At 38.0% G+C, this 14,282-nt stretch overlaps 1 protein-coding gene across 1 annotated transcript in view; it reads right to left on the bottom strand.

Annotated features, from left to right (window-relative positions):
• DNAH7 (dynein axonemal heavy chain 7) overlaps nt 1-14,282 on the bottom strand; it is a 240,346-nt gene that overhangs the window by 203,875 nt on the left and 22,189 nt on the right. Inside the window, exons 6-9 of the mRNA XM_038585215.1 lie at nt 9,379-9,463; nt 8,157-8,337; nt 6,430-6,505; nt 4,466-4,591 (exon numbers count right to left, since the gene is read on the bottom strand). Of these exons, the coding sequence (XP_038441143.1) occupies nt 4,466-4,591; nt 6,430-6,505; nt 8,157-8,337; nt 9,379-9,463 (468 nt within the window). The remainder of the gene's footprint in view (nt 1-4,465; nt 4,592-6,429; nt 6,506-8,156; nt 8,338-9,378; nt 9,464-14,282) is intronic.

Below are 14,282 nucleotides of genomic sequence, written 5' to 3' on the forward strand. Positions count from 1 at the left end.
GATGGCTATTAAAAAAAGGTAAGAAATAAGTGTTGGCGAGAATGTGGACAAGAGAGAATCCTTGTGCGCTGTTTGTGGAAATGTAAATTGGTGCAGCCACTATGGAAAACAATACGGAGGCTCCTCAAAGAGTAAAGAATAGGACTACCATATTATTATCAGCACTTCTACTTCCAGATATTTATCTGAAGACAATGAAAACACTAAATATACATGGTTTACATATTTATTACTCATGTTATTGCATTATTGATAATAGTCAAAACAGGGAAACAATCTAAATGTCCGTTGATGGATAAGGAAATCGTGATACATAAGTATATGTCATGGAATATTATTCAGCCATAAAATAATGAAATCTTGCCATTTGAGACACCATGGATGGACCCCGAAAGCATCATGCTAAGTGAAATAAGCCAGACACAGACAAATAACTTGATGACCTCATATGTGCCATCTAAAATACTGGAAACTGACCTCGTGGATGTGGAGAACAGACTGATGGCTGCCTGGGGCAGGGGATGGGGGGGGGGGGCAACATAACCTCACTCTCTTAGACCTCTTTCTCTTACATTCAACTACTCTAATTCATGGCCTGTGGTAATGTCCACGTATATGTCCATATACACTCTACACACGTCTTCATATATACACACTATTTTTCAAGCAAATATACCTGTGTGGTGTGTAGGTTGTGACTGCGTTACACACGCCAGCTCGGACACGAAGTGGGTTGTGTGCATCTACCCACTGAAGGACACAGGCTTGCACACTCCCATCTACAAACATTCCTTTCGGTCTCCACACCCGTGCACGTTCACAGCCATCCAGATGATTCTCTCATTACCCTTCCCCAGCCCACGGCCACACACATGGATGTTCTCTATCTTCAAGAGCTGCTGAGATTAAGGCCCAACTGACTGTGGCCTGGAGGAAGGATGCCCTGGGTGATCAATGCAGCCTCCTGCTCCGAGAGGAGGACTCTCAGCTGTGCAACGACTCGTGTCTGCAAGGGCAACAATGAAGTTGCCAGAGTCCTCTTCCTCCCCGCAGACTGCAAAGCTTCTTCCTCATTTGTCTTCAACCCAGATGCCATTTGTCATCACCCCAGATGCCTTGAGGTTTGCTTCAGTTGCTGCTACTGATACCTCCGTCGCTATGACCGTGGACAGCAAGTCTGGACACATCCCTCATTTACTGTTTTTGATCTGGACTTTATTCCCTTTTTTCTTCCCCTCTCTCCTCTCATTTTCTTGACTCTTGCCTCCTGACAGGGCCCAACAAAGTCAAGCCTTTTATGGATGATGCTAGGGACTGCAGCCTCACCCCCCAGCAACCAGTGTGCCCTGGTAGTTCTATCTACCAGGTTACAAAATGGTTAATGGTTACAAAAGAAAACAGCTCTGGTGGTGGTGTGAAGATAAAATGTACCCCTGCATGCAAACAGCCTTTGTGGAGGTGAGGTCATCCTATGTATGACCTCATGACTGCAAGCACAGTCAAATCACAGGGCTGGGCAGGAGAGGAATACCCGAGAGAAAAGAAATGGGAAAAACATGGGCAAGGAGATAGCCTCTTCCTATTCCAAAGGCCAAATTCCAGCGGGCAAAGAAATCCACGTCGTACAACAGAACGCAGAACGATGCTTTCCAGCAGTATGTGGTTTGACCAACAAAGGCCACGTTTAGGCCGTGTGTACGTGTAGGCGCACGTGTGTATCTGATCATATGAGCACAAAATAAAATAAGGGAAGCTATCCCGCGGGATGGTTGCCATGGGTCTTTGGCTGGGCAGGTGGAGAGGAGGGCAGCGAGGAGGAAGAGAAAGGCTGGTGGGTGGAAGTCAGGCAAAAAAGTATATATGATCACATTTATATGCTTATATAAAAGTTTCATAGATGGCCGCGTGTTTAATTAAAATTTATTTTTAAAAAGCAGACAGGCCCAAGCCAGTAATATGACAACAACCTGATGCACTGCCAAAAAGAAAATGTGAATTTTTCTTCGAGAATAGTTGCATTTTAGTAAACTATGCTGGTGAAATGTGGAAAAGGGCAGTAGGGGCTATCGAATTTAGATGAGACCATACACCCCAATGGCCGTTTCTTTCATGCAGTGGGTGTCTGCCAACTAATGCACCACCAAAGCCATTTCTTACAGAAACAGTATTTGGTGATCACTGAGTAGCTTTCAAAATACATTTTTGTATTATAGCACTGCATAAGCTATTCTGACAGTGATCTGCTCTCAAATCATTCCCTGCAAAGCTTACTTTAAAAAGGGGGGAGCTGGGGATCCCTGGGTGGCGCAGCGGTTTGGCACCTGCCTTTGGCCCAGGGCGCGATCCTGGAGACCCGGGATTGAATCCGTCGGGCTCCCGGTGCATGGGGCCTGCTTCTCCCTCTGCCTGTGTCTCTGCCTCCCTCTCTCTGTCTCTATCATAAATAAATAAAAATTTAAAAAAAGGGGGGGGAGCTGTATAATGTGAAAGTTTTAAGTTAAGTACCTTAGGAAAGAGCCATGTAAATCTATGTAAGAAACTTGTAGCATATGTAAGGTTTTGCTGGCATTTATCCTACAAAAATAGAATATTTTAGTATGAATTTGCTGAATGTAAGACCATGGACTCTGTTTTTATACTATGACCTGATTTTAAAGGTCCAAAATAATTTGTTTTTAAAAGTTTGTCCTCGTGCTAAAGTGTCAGTGTATGTATAATTGATCTGGTTGTAAACTATATTTCGAATTAAATCCTAGTGTAATGACGTGGGCACTTGACGAGATGAGCACTGGGTGTTATTCTGTACGTTGGCAAATTGAACACCAATAAAAAAAATTATTAAAAAAATAATAAAATAAATCCTAGTGTAATAAGCTTTATATAACTAAAGGTTTTAAACTGCTAAAACACTTCCTATTTTTAAGAGATGTGAGATGCAGTATGGGACTATTTTAATTTTTCTTCCTTAAGCCCAAATATTAAACTATTAAAGGGTCCCTCCAACCTTAAAGATTCATTCTGGCTTTCAGTAATTTTTGTAATCTAGAATATGAATATAGTTTAGTGTATGATGTCAGTATATATATTTTTTGTTACTAGTCCAAGTGCAACCCAGGGGACCATTAATGCAAAAGATGTAATTTCTTACATAGTATCTTGATAAGGTGTTTTACATAAATATAACAGTTAATCCAACAGTAAATTACAAATCTGTATGGGAGACTCAATTTAAAAATTCTGATTGTAAGTGCCCTATTCTAATTTGGTGGTTTACATTTTAAAGCAGAGTGGCTAAATTGTGTTTCTCCAGTTAAACTTAGATGAGGTGACATGGCTCAAGTCAAATAATGCTATCCTAAAGTTTACATAGTACTTCATGTACATTTGTGAATTTCAAGCATGAAATTAAAAAATAAAATTGCCTCTTCCCCCCCCCCCAAAAAAAAAGAAAAAAGCAGACAGGATGCAACTCTGTGGGGTCAGAGGATGCAATAAAAATTGCAATAAAAATTATGCACAGTTCAGGTCTAAGGACGGGCTTCCCGTCGAATGGTTTCAGGAGGCCCCGCAAAGTGTGCTCGCTTCCCATGCCCTCCTGCCACACAGCAGGTGCAGCCAAGACCCGGGGACCCCGCAGGGCTGGCTGCTTGGGGGGGGGGGGCTGCAGTCGTGGGGGTCGCAAAGGTTGGAGTTGGGAGGGAAGGCTCCAGACTATTTAGAGACTGGGTGTCTCCTCTCTCCTAAGGCAGGTCTGATCCAGATTTTGAGGTTCCTGAGAGGAGCCCTTCTCTAGGAAACAATCTATGGAAATCCTACTGCTTTTGCATCCTTTAGGAAGCCTGTGCCCGCAGGTGCATATGCTAGGACACCCCCCTGACACCCTAGAAGGCACGGTGCAAGGGAGGGAGCATGAAGCTGGAGCTTCTCAACCCAGGGACCAGCTGTCCTCGGCCCTGGGAGCAAGCAGGTCAGCTCCACGCCCCCCCCAACCAACAGGATCCACATCCAGCTGTGCCAAGCACGTGTCACCTGTGGCTGTGCATCCCACCGTGACAATGTCTATGAGGTGATGATGCATCACCTCCAACAGTCATGCCATTCGGGTAGGCGATACCTTCTAGGCTTCTACACCATCCAGATGATTGGAGCGGCTAATGTTTTGTGGGATCTAAAACAAAGCATGACAATTCAGCCCCTAAACTGTGACTAGTCCTTAAAGTCTGTGCGGTAGTGGGCTCTGGGGTGGGGGTTAGAGGTAACTGGGCGAGAGGTAAAAGGCAATGTCCGTGCTCTACTGCACCTCTACGCTGCTGATTTAAAACCAGTACCAGTTACCATACTGATGGTAAGTTTGTAGTCATTTTTTTTATTTGCAGTTAAAACAGTAAGAGAAATCATTAAGGTGTGACGAAATAGCTCTTATAACCCTTTTAAGAGGCAGCGCGGTAAGGCCGGAGATACTCACTTATAAGTACTGTGCCACAAATCTAGCACAGCCAACATTGTAGGGTTCAGTGTGTTCAAGTGATCCTTAATATAATTGCTTGCAGCTAAAAAAGATTTCCTCCAAGGTTTGGGAAGAATTTCCATTCTGAAAACGAAGAAAAAAATCGGCTATCTTTAGAAATCAAAACAAAGTATTGTTTTAGCATACTTTTTGAGTAATAATGCTTTTTTTTTTTCTTTAGAGATTGGTGGGGGAGCAGAGGGAGAGAGAGCACCTTAAGCAGTCCCCATGCCCAGCCCTGAACCCGACTTAGGACTCGATCTCACAAGCCTGAGATCCTGATCTGAGCCCAAATCAAGAGCTGGTCGCTGAACCAACCGAGCCATCAAAGTGCCCCAATAATGGCTGCATTTTAATAAAAAGTATTATGTATCCCTTACAGTCATAGCAAAACATATAATTATATATTAAAAAGGCCATACTTTCTATAGTCTAAGCCATATAATTTTAGAATATTAACATATGAAATTAGACTTGAATCTTTTTTTAAAGATTTTATTTATTTAAGAGAGAGCAGGGGGAGGGTCAGAGGGAGAGAGAGAGAGAAGTGGCCTCTCTGCTGAGCGGGAGCCCGGCTTGGAGCTCAATCCCAGGATCCCAAGATTATCACCTGAGCCGAAGGCAGACACTCAACCGACTGAGCCACCCAGGCGTCCCTGAGTCTTTTTCAAGTTTTATTTATTTAAGTAATCGCTACACTCAACCTGGGGGCTCAAACTCATGACTCCAAGGATCAAGGGTCATATGCTCTCCCAACTGAGCCGACCAGGTATCCCATAGACTAGAATCTTTAATACATACGGTAACTATTTTTCCTTTAAATACTTAACCAAGGTCACAAATAACTAATAATGATGAATAGAAATAGTAGCCAGCTTTTTTCTCATATATATCTTGAAAGACTTCATTTCAAGACACAAAATGTTTAAATTTTTCTGCTTTGGGTTTTCTTTTTTTTTTTTTTTCTGCTTCCGGAAATTCCCTTCAACTTAACCTCTGTTTATATGTAAAGGACACTTCCAACATCACCAACACTAACATCCTTATTTGAAGACTCCTATGACTTGAATAGTCAATCGTCCTTAATACAGCAAAGATATGCCATTTTCATCTTTCAGAGTATATTTAAACATTTGCGTTTGATGCCTACAATTTTTTTATTTTCACTGACTTTAAACACTTAATCTTGTTTTATTATATAGCAAGCTTAATTCAGTTTTCAGTCGTAGTCATAGCACCTTTACAATTAAAAAGATGATTTTTATCTCTTCCCAGGAGAAAAGCTGTTCTCCACATAAGATATGTTGGAAACGACTGAATAATTTTTTCTTGCCATTATATGAAAACGATCGGAGGCACTTTTAAATAGTATGAAAGAAGCAACACGGCATTGTTTACTAAATCCTAAAAATAGAAGCGCTATTCTTCAAACTATTTAAGAGATTTATTCCTAAATGTTAATTACTTAGGGAAATATATAGCAAGTGTATTTTTCTATTATGTGTCCTATATTTTAATCTAATAAATTGGAATATATTCTATATATACGTATTTTCCGCAATGTTCCCCAGCATGTTTTTATGCATTCCAATTGCCATTAAGCTCTGATATCCTATTACATCTGAAGCCTGTACTAGTAGCCATGGAAATACAAAGATCTCTACCAAGTTCTTTCACCAGTGCACTTCTGTTTTAAGCACACGGGTGTCCATATTCATCCCTCTGCCTACCCATTTACCCATGGATTTGTAAACAGAACATAGCAGGGCTTAGATTCATAAACATAATAAGAATAAGCAGTTGTATATATGAAGTACCTAAGTTATAAGCATCTATAGGAGAAATATAACCAGTGTATGAATATATACACATACACAAAACAGTCATATCATCAATATTCTTACAGAAACGTGATCACTTACTCAGCACGGTGGGGTGGAAGTTCATCTGGTTTTTTATCCTCTTCTTTTTCCCTAGGATCTTTTAAAACAAAATCAACTAAAAGAAAATTGAAAAGTTCTGATAAATAACCTGATGTGGATTATATTTCCAAGCAATTGCAAAACTAATTCCACTAAAATCAATCACTATGTCATCTAAAATAATGGAGCAGTTTGTGCGTATGACGACTAAAGTGGTTATGAGAAAACCTACGATGTCTGTGTCTTTATGAGTGTATGGGCACTCTCCTAAGAGCAGGTCTCTATTATTTCACTTGAGAATAATAATTGGTCTTAAGATGACATTTCCTTCATAGCAACTCTACCAAAAGTATTTTCCGCTGAAGGGCAACAATACAGAATCCTAACAGTCTGCTTTCATTGAGGAAACTTAGGTATTGCTTTGTTCTCTTCAAAGTTGCGTAAAAGCATAAAACATAAATCAGCAGAAGGAGCTATGGTCCTTAATCCAGTTCATCTGCCCTTGAAGATGCTCTTTCTAAAACGCAACTGTGCCGTCACCCCTTTGCTTGAGGTCCTTTGGTGACTCACTAACCTTGATCCCTTTAAAAAGGGATGGAAGGCCCTTCAGATACTGGCCCCTCCCAAAGGCACCCTAGGCTTCCGCCACCACCATGCTTGCAGGCCTCAAGAGCCCTTCGCACCATTTTCTTCACTAAGTGCACCCCCCTTAGTGTTGGGTCTGTGTTTCAAGAGGGTTCGGGCATCTCTGGAGTCGGTACCGAGTCAGGTGTGAGCTTCTCTCCCTTACAGCATGTTCTCTGTTTCCCTCCTTACCTAGCCTACTGCTCTACCTTGTGATGGTGATTTGTCCACTTCCCTCATTACAACAATGAACTCTTTGGGAGCAGAGATTTGACTTTTTATTTTTATGTTATTTTTTATGTTATGTTATATTTATGTTATGTTAATGTTTAAGATTGAGTCTTAAATACAGTCAATGCCCTCCCACCCAAAAGGCCCCCGAGACAACTCCAAAACATGAGGATTTCTCCAGCTCTTGAACACGGCATCAATTATATCAGCTTTCCAATCACACTTCATTGGAGAATTTTTTTTTTTTTTTTAAAGAGTATAGATTCAAAGGCCTGTCTCCGGAAATCTTAATTCAGATGGATTAAGAAAACAGTAGGTCTGGTAAGTCAGCCTTAGAATCTAGTGGTCCGTATCAGGAATCAGCAAACTTTTTATGCAAAGGCTTGATTATAAAGATCTTCAACTTTATGAGCTACAAGGCCTCGATCACAACTACTCATCTCTGCTCCTGGAGCTCAAAAGCAGCCACAAACCATATGCAAATGAATGCGTAGGACTACATTCCAAAAAAATGTTATCACCAAAACAGGCAGTGAGCCAGACCAGATCTGTGAGCTGTAGTTTGCCAACCCCTGGGTCCGTAGCAACAATTTTTAATTAATCACCTTCTAACCTGTGAAATCAATAATATTAATGCTAATTAAATGATTAGCATTTTATAATTTCCTCAGTTCTGTCCATTACTGAGTGGATATAACCCTACAAAAAAAAAAGTTTGAATTTTTTGTTTACTTTATAATGAAATTTCCTAAGATCTTAGGCAATAAAATAGCAATGCAAAAAAGCAGAATAAATATAATAGTTTCAAGTATAGCTACTAACTTTCAGTTAGTAAGACATATTCAAATTAGGAAGGAAAAATACAGGTTTACCTATGGATTTTTTTACACTAAGAAGATAATCTTCTCTCATTTCATCGGATAATACAAGTATGCTATCGGTGAGGACTTTCAGATGTTGGGGGACTAAATTCAAAACATGCTCTAGCCAAGAATCTTCCATTGGGGCTACATGGTCTGTATCAATTCCATGGTGAATGTAATAGTAGTATCTCTGCATAAAGAAGATGGAGAAAATTCAGATGGGTTTAGTCCTATAATGAAAGAAGTCTGTTCATCAAAAATAAAACTGCTGAGCAAAATCAAAGTTGTAGGAAAACTCAAAGTATTTACAAATCATAAAAAAGTATCTTGTGTAATTCATGGAGACATTATTAAAGATCCCCTAAATTTAAAAAAATATAGGATACTTCATGAAAACTAAAGCTCTTATCTTAGTTCATAACTACAATGTAAAACATCAAGTTCTATTACCAAATATATGATGTGTTAAGAAGAACCCATGCTGAAGCAGAATTTAGTGTTTTATAAATGTGTGAAAATGTGGTAAATTGGTTTTGGGCCTTTTCTTATGGATAATCGAGTCGATCTTACAAACTGCGAGTGACTCAGTATTCCTACACAGTAAGTTCAGAAATCTAGGACAGGATTTAGGAAATTTTCAATCGGCCGATTAATAGTCAATCTTACATGTGTACATAAAATTACATGTGTACATAAAATATTCACTTTAAGACATGATAGTATTAATCTAACAATAGACCTTTAACTTTCATATATTTTCATAAATTTTTGCATGTCACCTATTAGAAAAAATTTAAACAAAGTATTTTTTCAAAATACTTCAAAATTAGCAATGTTCAAGGCTTTGATGTTTACCTTTTTAAAAATTCATCTGTATTTGATATATTAGAATAGTTCTAAAGTTACGATGCTTTATAATGTATACATTACATAACTAAAATAGTTTCTCACAGAAAAATAAAGACACGTGAAAGCTCTACAAGACTGGGGCTCATTCTCACAAATGGAGCCGGTAAACTTGAGATTCTTTCATTGTGGTCTCCGACGGCAAAGGAAAGAAGGATTTCCCCCCAATATCCAATCCAATCCAAGAGCAATTCTGTAGAACTCCCCATTTACTCCTCTGTCCACAGAGTTCCACAAGAGAGGAGCACAAAATAATCTTAAACCTTTAAAATTATCTTCAAGTGCTTCCTTTACATTCAATTATACAGACAAAAGAGCTCATTACCAAGATGTCTTTCTCTATTGCAGATGTGGTCGGTTTTGGAAATGTGCTTTCATCCGGGCTAGCTGAGTCTAAGGCATCTTGTTGCCTAAAAAAATGATAAACACACTATTTGATTGTACGTGAAGGGCAGTTAGAATACACATCAATGGATACACAGTTGACCCTAGAACAACTCAAGTTTGAACTGTGTAGGTTCACATACACTTTTTTTTTTTACAGTACAATGTTGTAAATATATTTTCTATTATGATTTTCTAAATATTTTCTTTAGCTTATTGTAAAAATACAGTATGTACTATGTAACACAAAAACATGTGTAAAATGCCTGTCTATATTATCAGTAAGGCTTCTGGTCAACAGTAGGCTATTAATCTTAAAATTTTCGGAGAGTCAAAAACTATACGTGAATTTTCAACTGTAGCAGGGGTCAGTGCCCCTAACCCCTAAGTGTTGACTGTCAAAACCTCAGGACTGTCTTCTACTAAATCTTGAGAACAAAATGAATTGTCGAACATTTTATTAGTAGCACATATCACACATATTTGTTTGATACCACATTGCTCCTAGAACCCTTTCTCTTTATTCATAAACAGATAGTTCTATTGGAAGTGATTGGCAAGACCTAATTCAGAGGCTACATTCTTCTTGATGGGCTTTGCTCATTCTTCCTCATTACTCCAAACTCAAGCTCTCTCTGAAATTTTATAGGAGTGCTCTTGCATTATCGCTAAAATATGTATGGTTATTTATAAATAAGGGATTTAAAAGAACACCAATGGAAAAGATTTTAGATGTAGTTTTCAGATACATTCTTAAAAAGACCATTTCTCAGATATCTAGAAATATCCAGTACAAGCTAGCAAAGAGTAACATTGCTCATATGTTCCTGTATATTATTGGCTAACTGTCCATAAATGGACAATGTTGACGGCTATAATTCAGTTCAAACTCTATACCAGATACAAGCCACATTTTGTGACTTCTCCTGGGACACCGTTGTGGAAAAAGACCTAAGTCATATCTTCATGAAAAATAAGAAGTGGTTCTGGGATAGCTTTAACTTCTTTATCATCGAATGTGTCATGCTCTGGATTCCAGCTTCACGTGGGATGGCTACAGGTCAGTGATGCTGTATAATAAAATATCCCCCCTCCACTAACTGCCAGTGAGTGGGAACCAGAGGTTTACTGATTATCTGTCTGAGATAGCACACTAAGACAGGTGCCACGATGCATCTTCTAAATTATTTCATCTTTTACAAATCCAGGAATCAAATATTCTGTGAACTTTACCATCATTATTTTCAATTATATGGAACAGAGAAAAGAGTCAATTCGAGGTCTCCTTTTAATTCAGAACATAGTAGGTGCTCAATAAATGTTCATCAAGTGAGGGAATAAGGATATAAAAGGAGCAATGGAAGATATTCTGTAGTTGGAGCAAGGAGGGTTAATTATTCTAACTACAAAAGTAGTCTTCTCATTATTTCTGTCGTAATGAGTTACTAATGTGACAGTAAGAGACGTCAGGAATCGGGACATCCACATATAGATTCTGTTACCCTAAAGTGCATGACCCTAATAACTGGGTTGTTCTTTTTTTTTTTTTTTTAATGGCAGAAGTGTTCATGTTATTTACCTTGCTGCACCTGGAGAATCCAACAAGCTTCATCCTCTGTGTGAGTAATGCCTGCCTAAAAGAGCGCAGCAAAGTCAGGGTAGATGAGGAGGGAAAAGGTTGGGGGCTACGGGAGTGGCTGCAGAAGTTTCTGCAGTCATCACAAAGATCCTTTCAGCTCTAAAACTCCAGGTATTCCATCCTAGGGCTACAGGCAAAGATTCTGCTGGTGGAAAACAACCATAAAAACTTTTTATTGATCACCAGTTAGGCCCTCAATAGTTTCACAGACCTTTTCTCTAATCCTCACACCTATTGTTAGAGGAGACAGAGAAATTATTCCCACTTCACAGATGAGAAACTGAATGTCAGATTAAATAACTTCCCCTTTGTCACGTAGTTAATTAAGTACAAAAAATGAGGATTTGCCCGTCCATGTGTGCTTCCAAACTGCCATGCTCTTTCCAGCAGAACAATACTGCTTTCAGGAATAAATCAATATGGGAGACACTTTACCTGACTAAAGAGAAAATATGATGTGCCTTATGTCCTGAAAATGAAAAAATATTGATTTTCTCTTTATTAAATCAATAGTGATTTTGCGTCAAGATGGTGGCAAAAACATCACTTTTTCAAGTTTCCTTGTGAAAATGGTAGTAATTTTAACTAATGATTGTAAAGAGACTAGAGGGCCATCAGTTGAGGAGATATTTCAACAAATTTCTGGAACATGAAAAGAAGAGAGGGCAGATAAAACAGAGTTAAAAACACCATAGGCCCATAACTCAGGCAGGAAGGCAACCAATCTGCCCAGGAGATCTGGAGAAAAGGTTCTGGTCTTGTAGTCAGCAGGTACCAAAGGAGAAAGGAGTAGAATGGCTGAAAATAAGGAATTTTTCTGAACTTTATACCAGCAAATTAAACTTAAGTGAAAATAGATTCCTAAAAAGCAAAAATACCAAACATGACTCAAGAAGAAATAGAAAATCCGAATAGATACATATCAGATAGTAAACTAATTGAACTAGTAATTAATAATCTTCCCACAAGGAGAACTTCAGGTCCAGATGGTTTCAAAAAGTTCTATCCAGGGGCCCCTAGGTAGCTCAGTCAGTCAAGCACCTAGATTGTTGCTTGTTCTTAGCTCAGGTCTTGATCTCAGGGTTGTGGGTTCAAGCCACACGTTAAAAAAAAAAAAAAAAATCTATCAAAGGAGGAAATACCAATTCTACCTAAACCCATTCAGAAATCAGGCGATAAAAACACTTCCCAACTCATTTTGAACCTTAAAGCCAGACACGACAATGAAAGTACAGACCCATATCATTCATTAAGACGACAGACTTGAAAATCCTTAACAAAATATTAACAAATCAACTCCAGCAACACACAAAAAGCATTATACATAATGACTAAGTGAAAGGAATCCAAGCTTTAACATGAAAAGCAATTAATATGACATACTATATTTAAAAATTAAAGGACAAAAACCAAATTTTCATTTCAGTGGACACTGATAAGGCATTTGACAAAAATCCAGCACTCATCTATGAAAACATCTCTCAAACAACTAGGAAAAGAAGGATCTTTTTCAACCTGATAAAGGGTATTTTTAAAACCTACAGAACATCCTGCAAACACATGAAAGACTGAATGCTTTTCCACGAAGACTGGGAATTCCACTATCACCAATTCTATTCAGTAAAATACTGAAGAACCGAACAAGTGCAAAATGGAAAGTGAGAAAAATGAAAGGCATCAGAGAGGGAGTAAAAACTGTATTTGCAAACAACATAACTGTATATATAGGAAATTCCATGGAATCTTTTAAAATGCTGCAGAACTAGTAACCAAGTTTATGAAGGTCTTAGGATGCGAGATCAATAAGTAGAAATCAATTGATATTTCCTATATGCTAGTAAAGAATACTGAGAAAAATAATTCCATTGACATCAAAAAAATACTTAAGATATTTTTAAAAGAAATATAAGTTCCAAAAAAAAAAGAAATACAAGTTTCATACATTAAAAAGTACAAGACATTGCTAAGAGCAATTAAAGAAAAACTGAGTAAATGAAGAGAAATAACATGTTTATGGGCCAGAAGACTCAGTATTATTGTAATGACATCCCAAAATTGACCCATCGATTCAATGCAATGACTACTAAATCCTAGCAGGCCTTCCCCGCACCCCCGCCCCCCAGAAACTGACAAGCTAGTCTTCAAATATGTGCATATGAAAATGCAAAATACATAGTATTGTCAAAACAATTTTGAAAATGGCTAATAAATGTTGTGGACTTAAACTATTTTCAAAGTTTACTATAAAGCTCAAGTGATCAAGACAGCATGGTAGTGATGTAAAGAGGGACATATAGACCAATGGAACAGAAATAGAACCCCATATATGGTCAAATGATTCTTGACAAAGGTGCCAAGGTAATTCAATGAGAATAGACTTTTCAACAAAGAGGGTTGAAACATTTGAATATCTATATGAAAAAAAAAAAAATCAAACCTCAACCTTAGCTCATACCAAGGACATGCCATTAAACTAAATCATGTACATAAATGTAAGAGCTGAAAGTATAAACCTTCTAAGAAAACATGGAAGAAAATCTTGTGATAGGAAAGGATTTTTAGATATGACACCAAAAACATCAAAAAAAAAGAGAAATTTGATAAATTGAGCTTTGTTAAAATTTAAAGCTTTTACTTTCCAAAAAAATACCACTTAGAAACTGAAGAGATAAGAGAAAGGGAAAGAAAATATTTGCAAAGATAGATCTGATAAAAGATTTTGTATAGGAAATATATCAAGAACTCTTAGCATGTATCAATAGAAAGATAATCCAATTTAAAACAGGCAAAAGATTTAAATAGACACTTCAAAGAAGTTCTGTGAATGTCAAACAACCACCTATGATCATTAGGCATTAGGGATCTAGAACTTAAAGCCATAATGAGATAAAATAACACATCTACTAGAAATGGCTAGAATAGGCAAAACAAAACAAAAACCAAGGATGTGGAAAAACTAGAAACCTCTTCTCACACTTGGAAGACAGTTTCAGCAAAGTCTTTGAAAATTAAACATATCCTACTATACAATCGAGCATTTCTACACTTTGGCATCTACCCAGAAGAAGAGAAAGCACATCCACGGAAAGTTCAGATGTTCAGAGCAGCACTCTCCAATAGCCCAAAACCAGAAACAATGAACAAAATGAAAGGATTAAAAAAAAAAAAAAAAGATTTTATGTATTTGAGAGAGAGCATGCGAGCAG

Source organism: Canis lupus, chromosome 37 (genome assembly GCF_011100685.1).
Source record: "Canis lupus familiaris isolate Mischka breed German Shepherd chromosome 37, alternate assembly UU_Cfam_GSD_1.0, whole genome shotgun sequence".
NCBI classification, from domain to species: domain Eukaryota; kingdom Metazoa; phylum Chordata; class Mammalia; order Carnivora; family Canidae; genus Canis; species Canis lupus.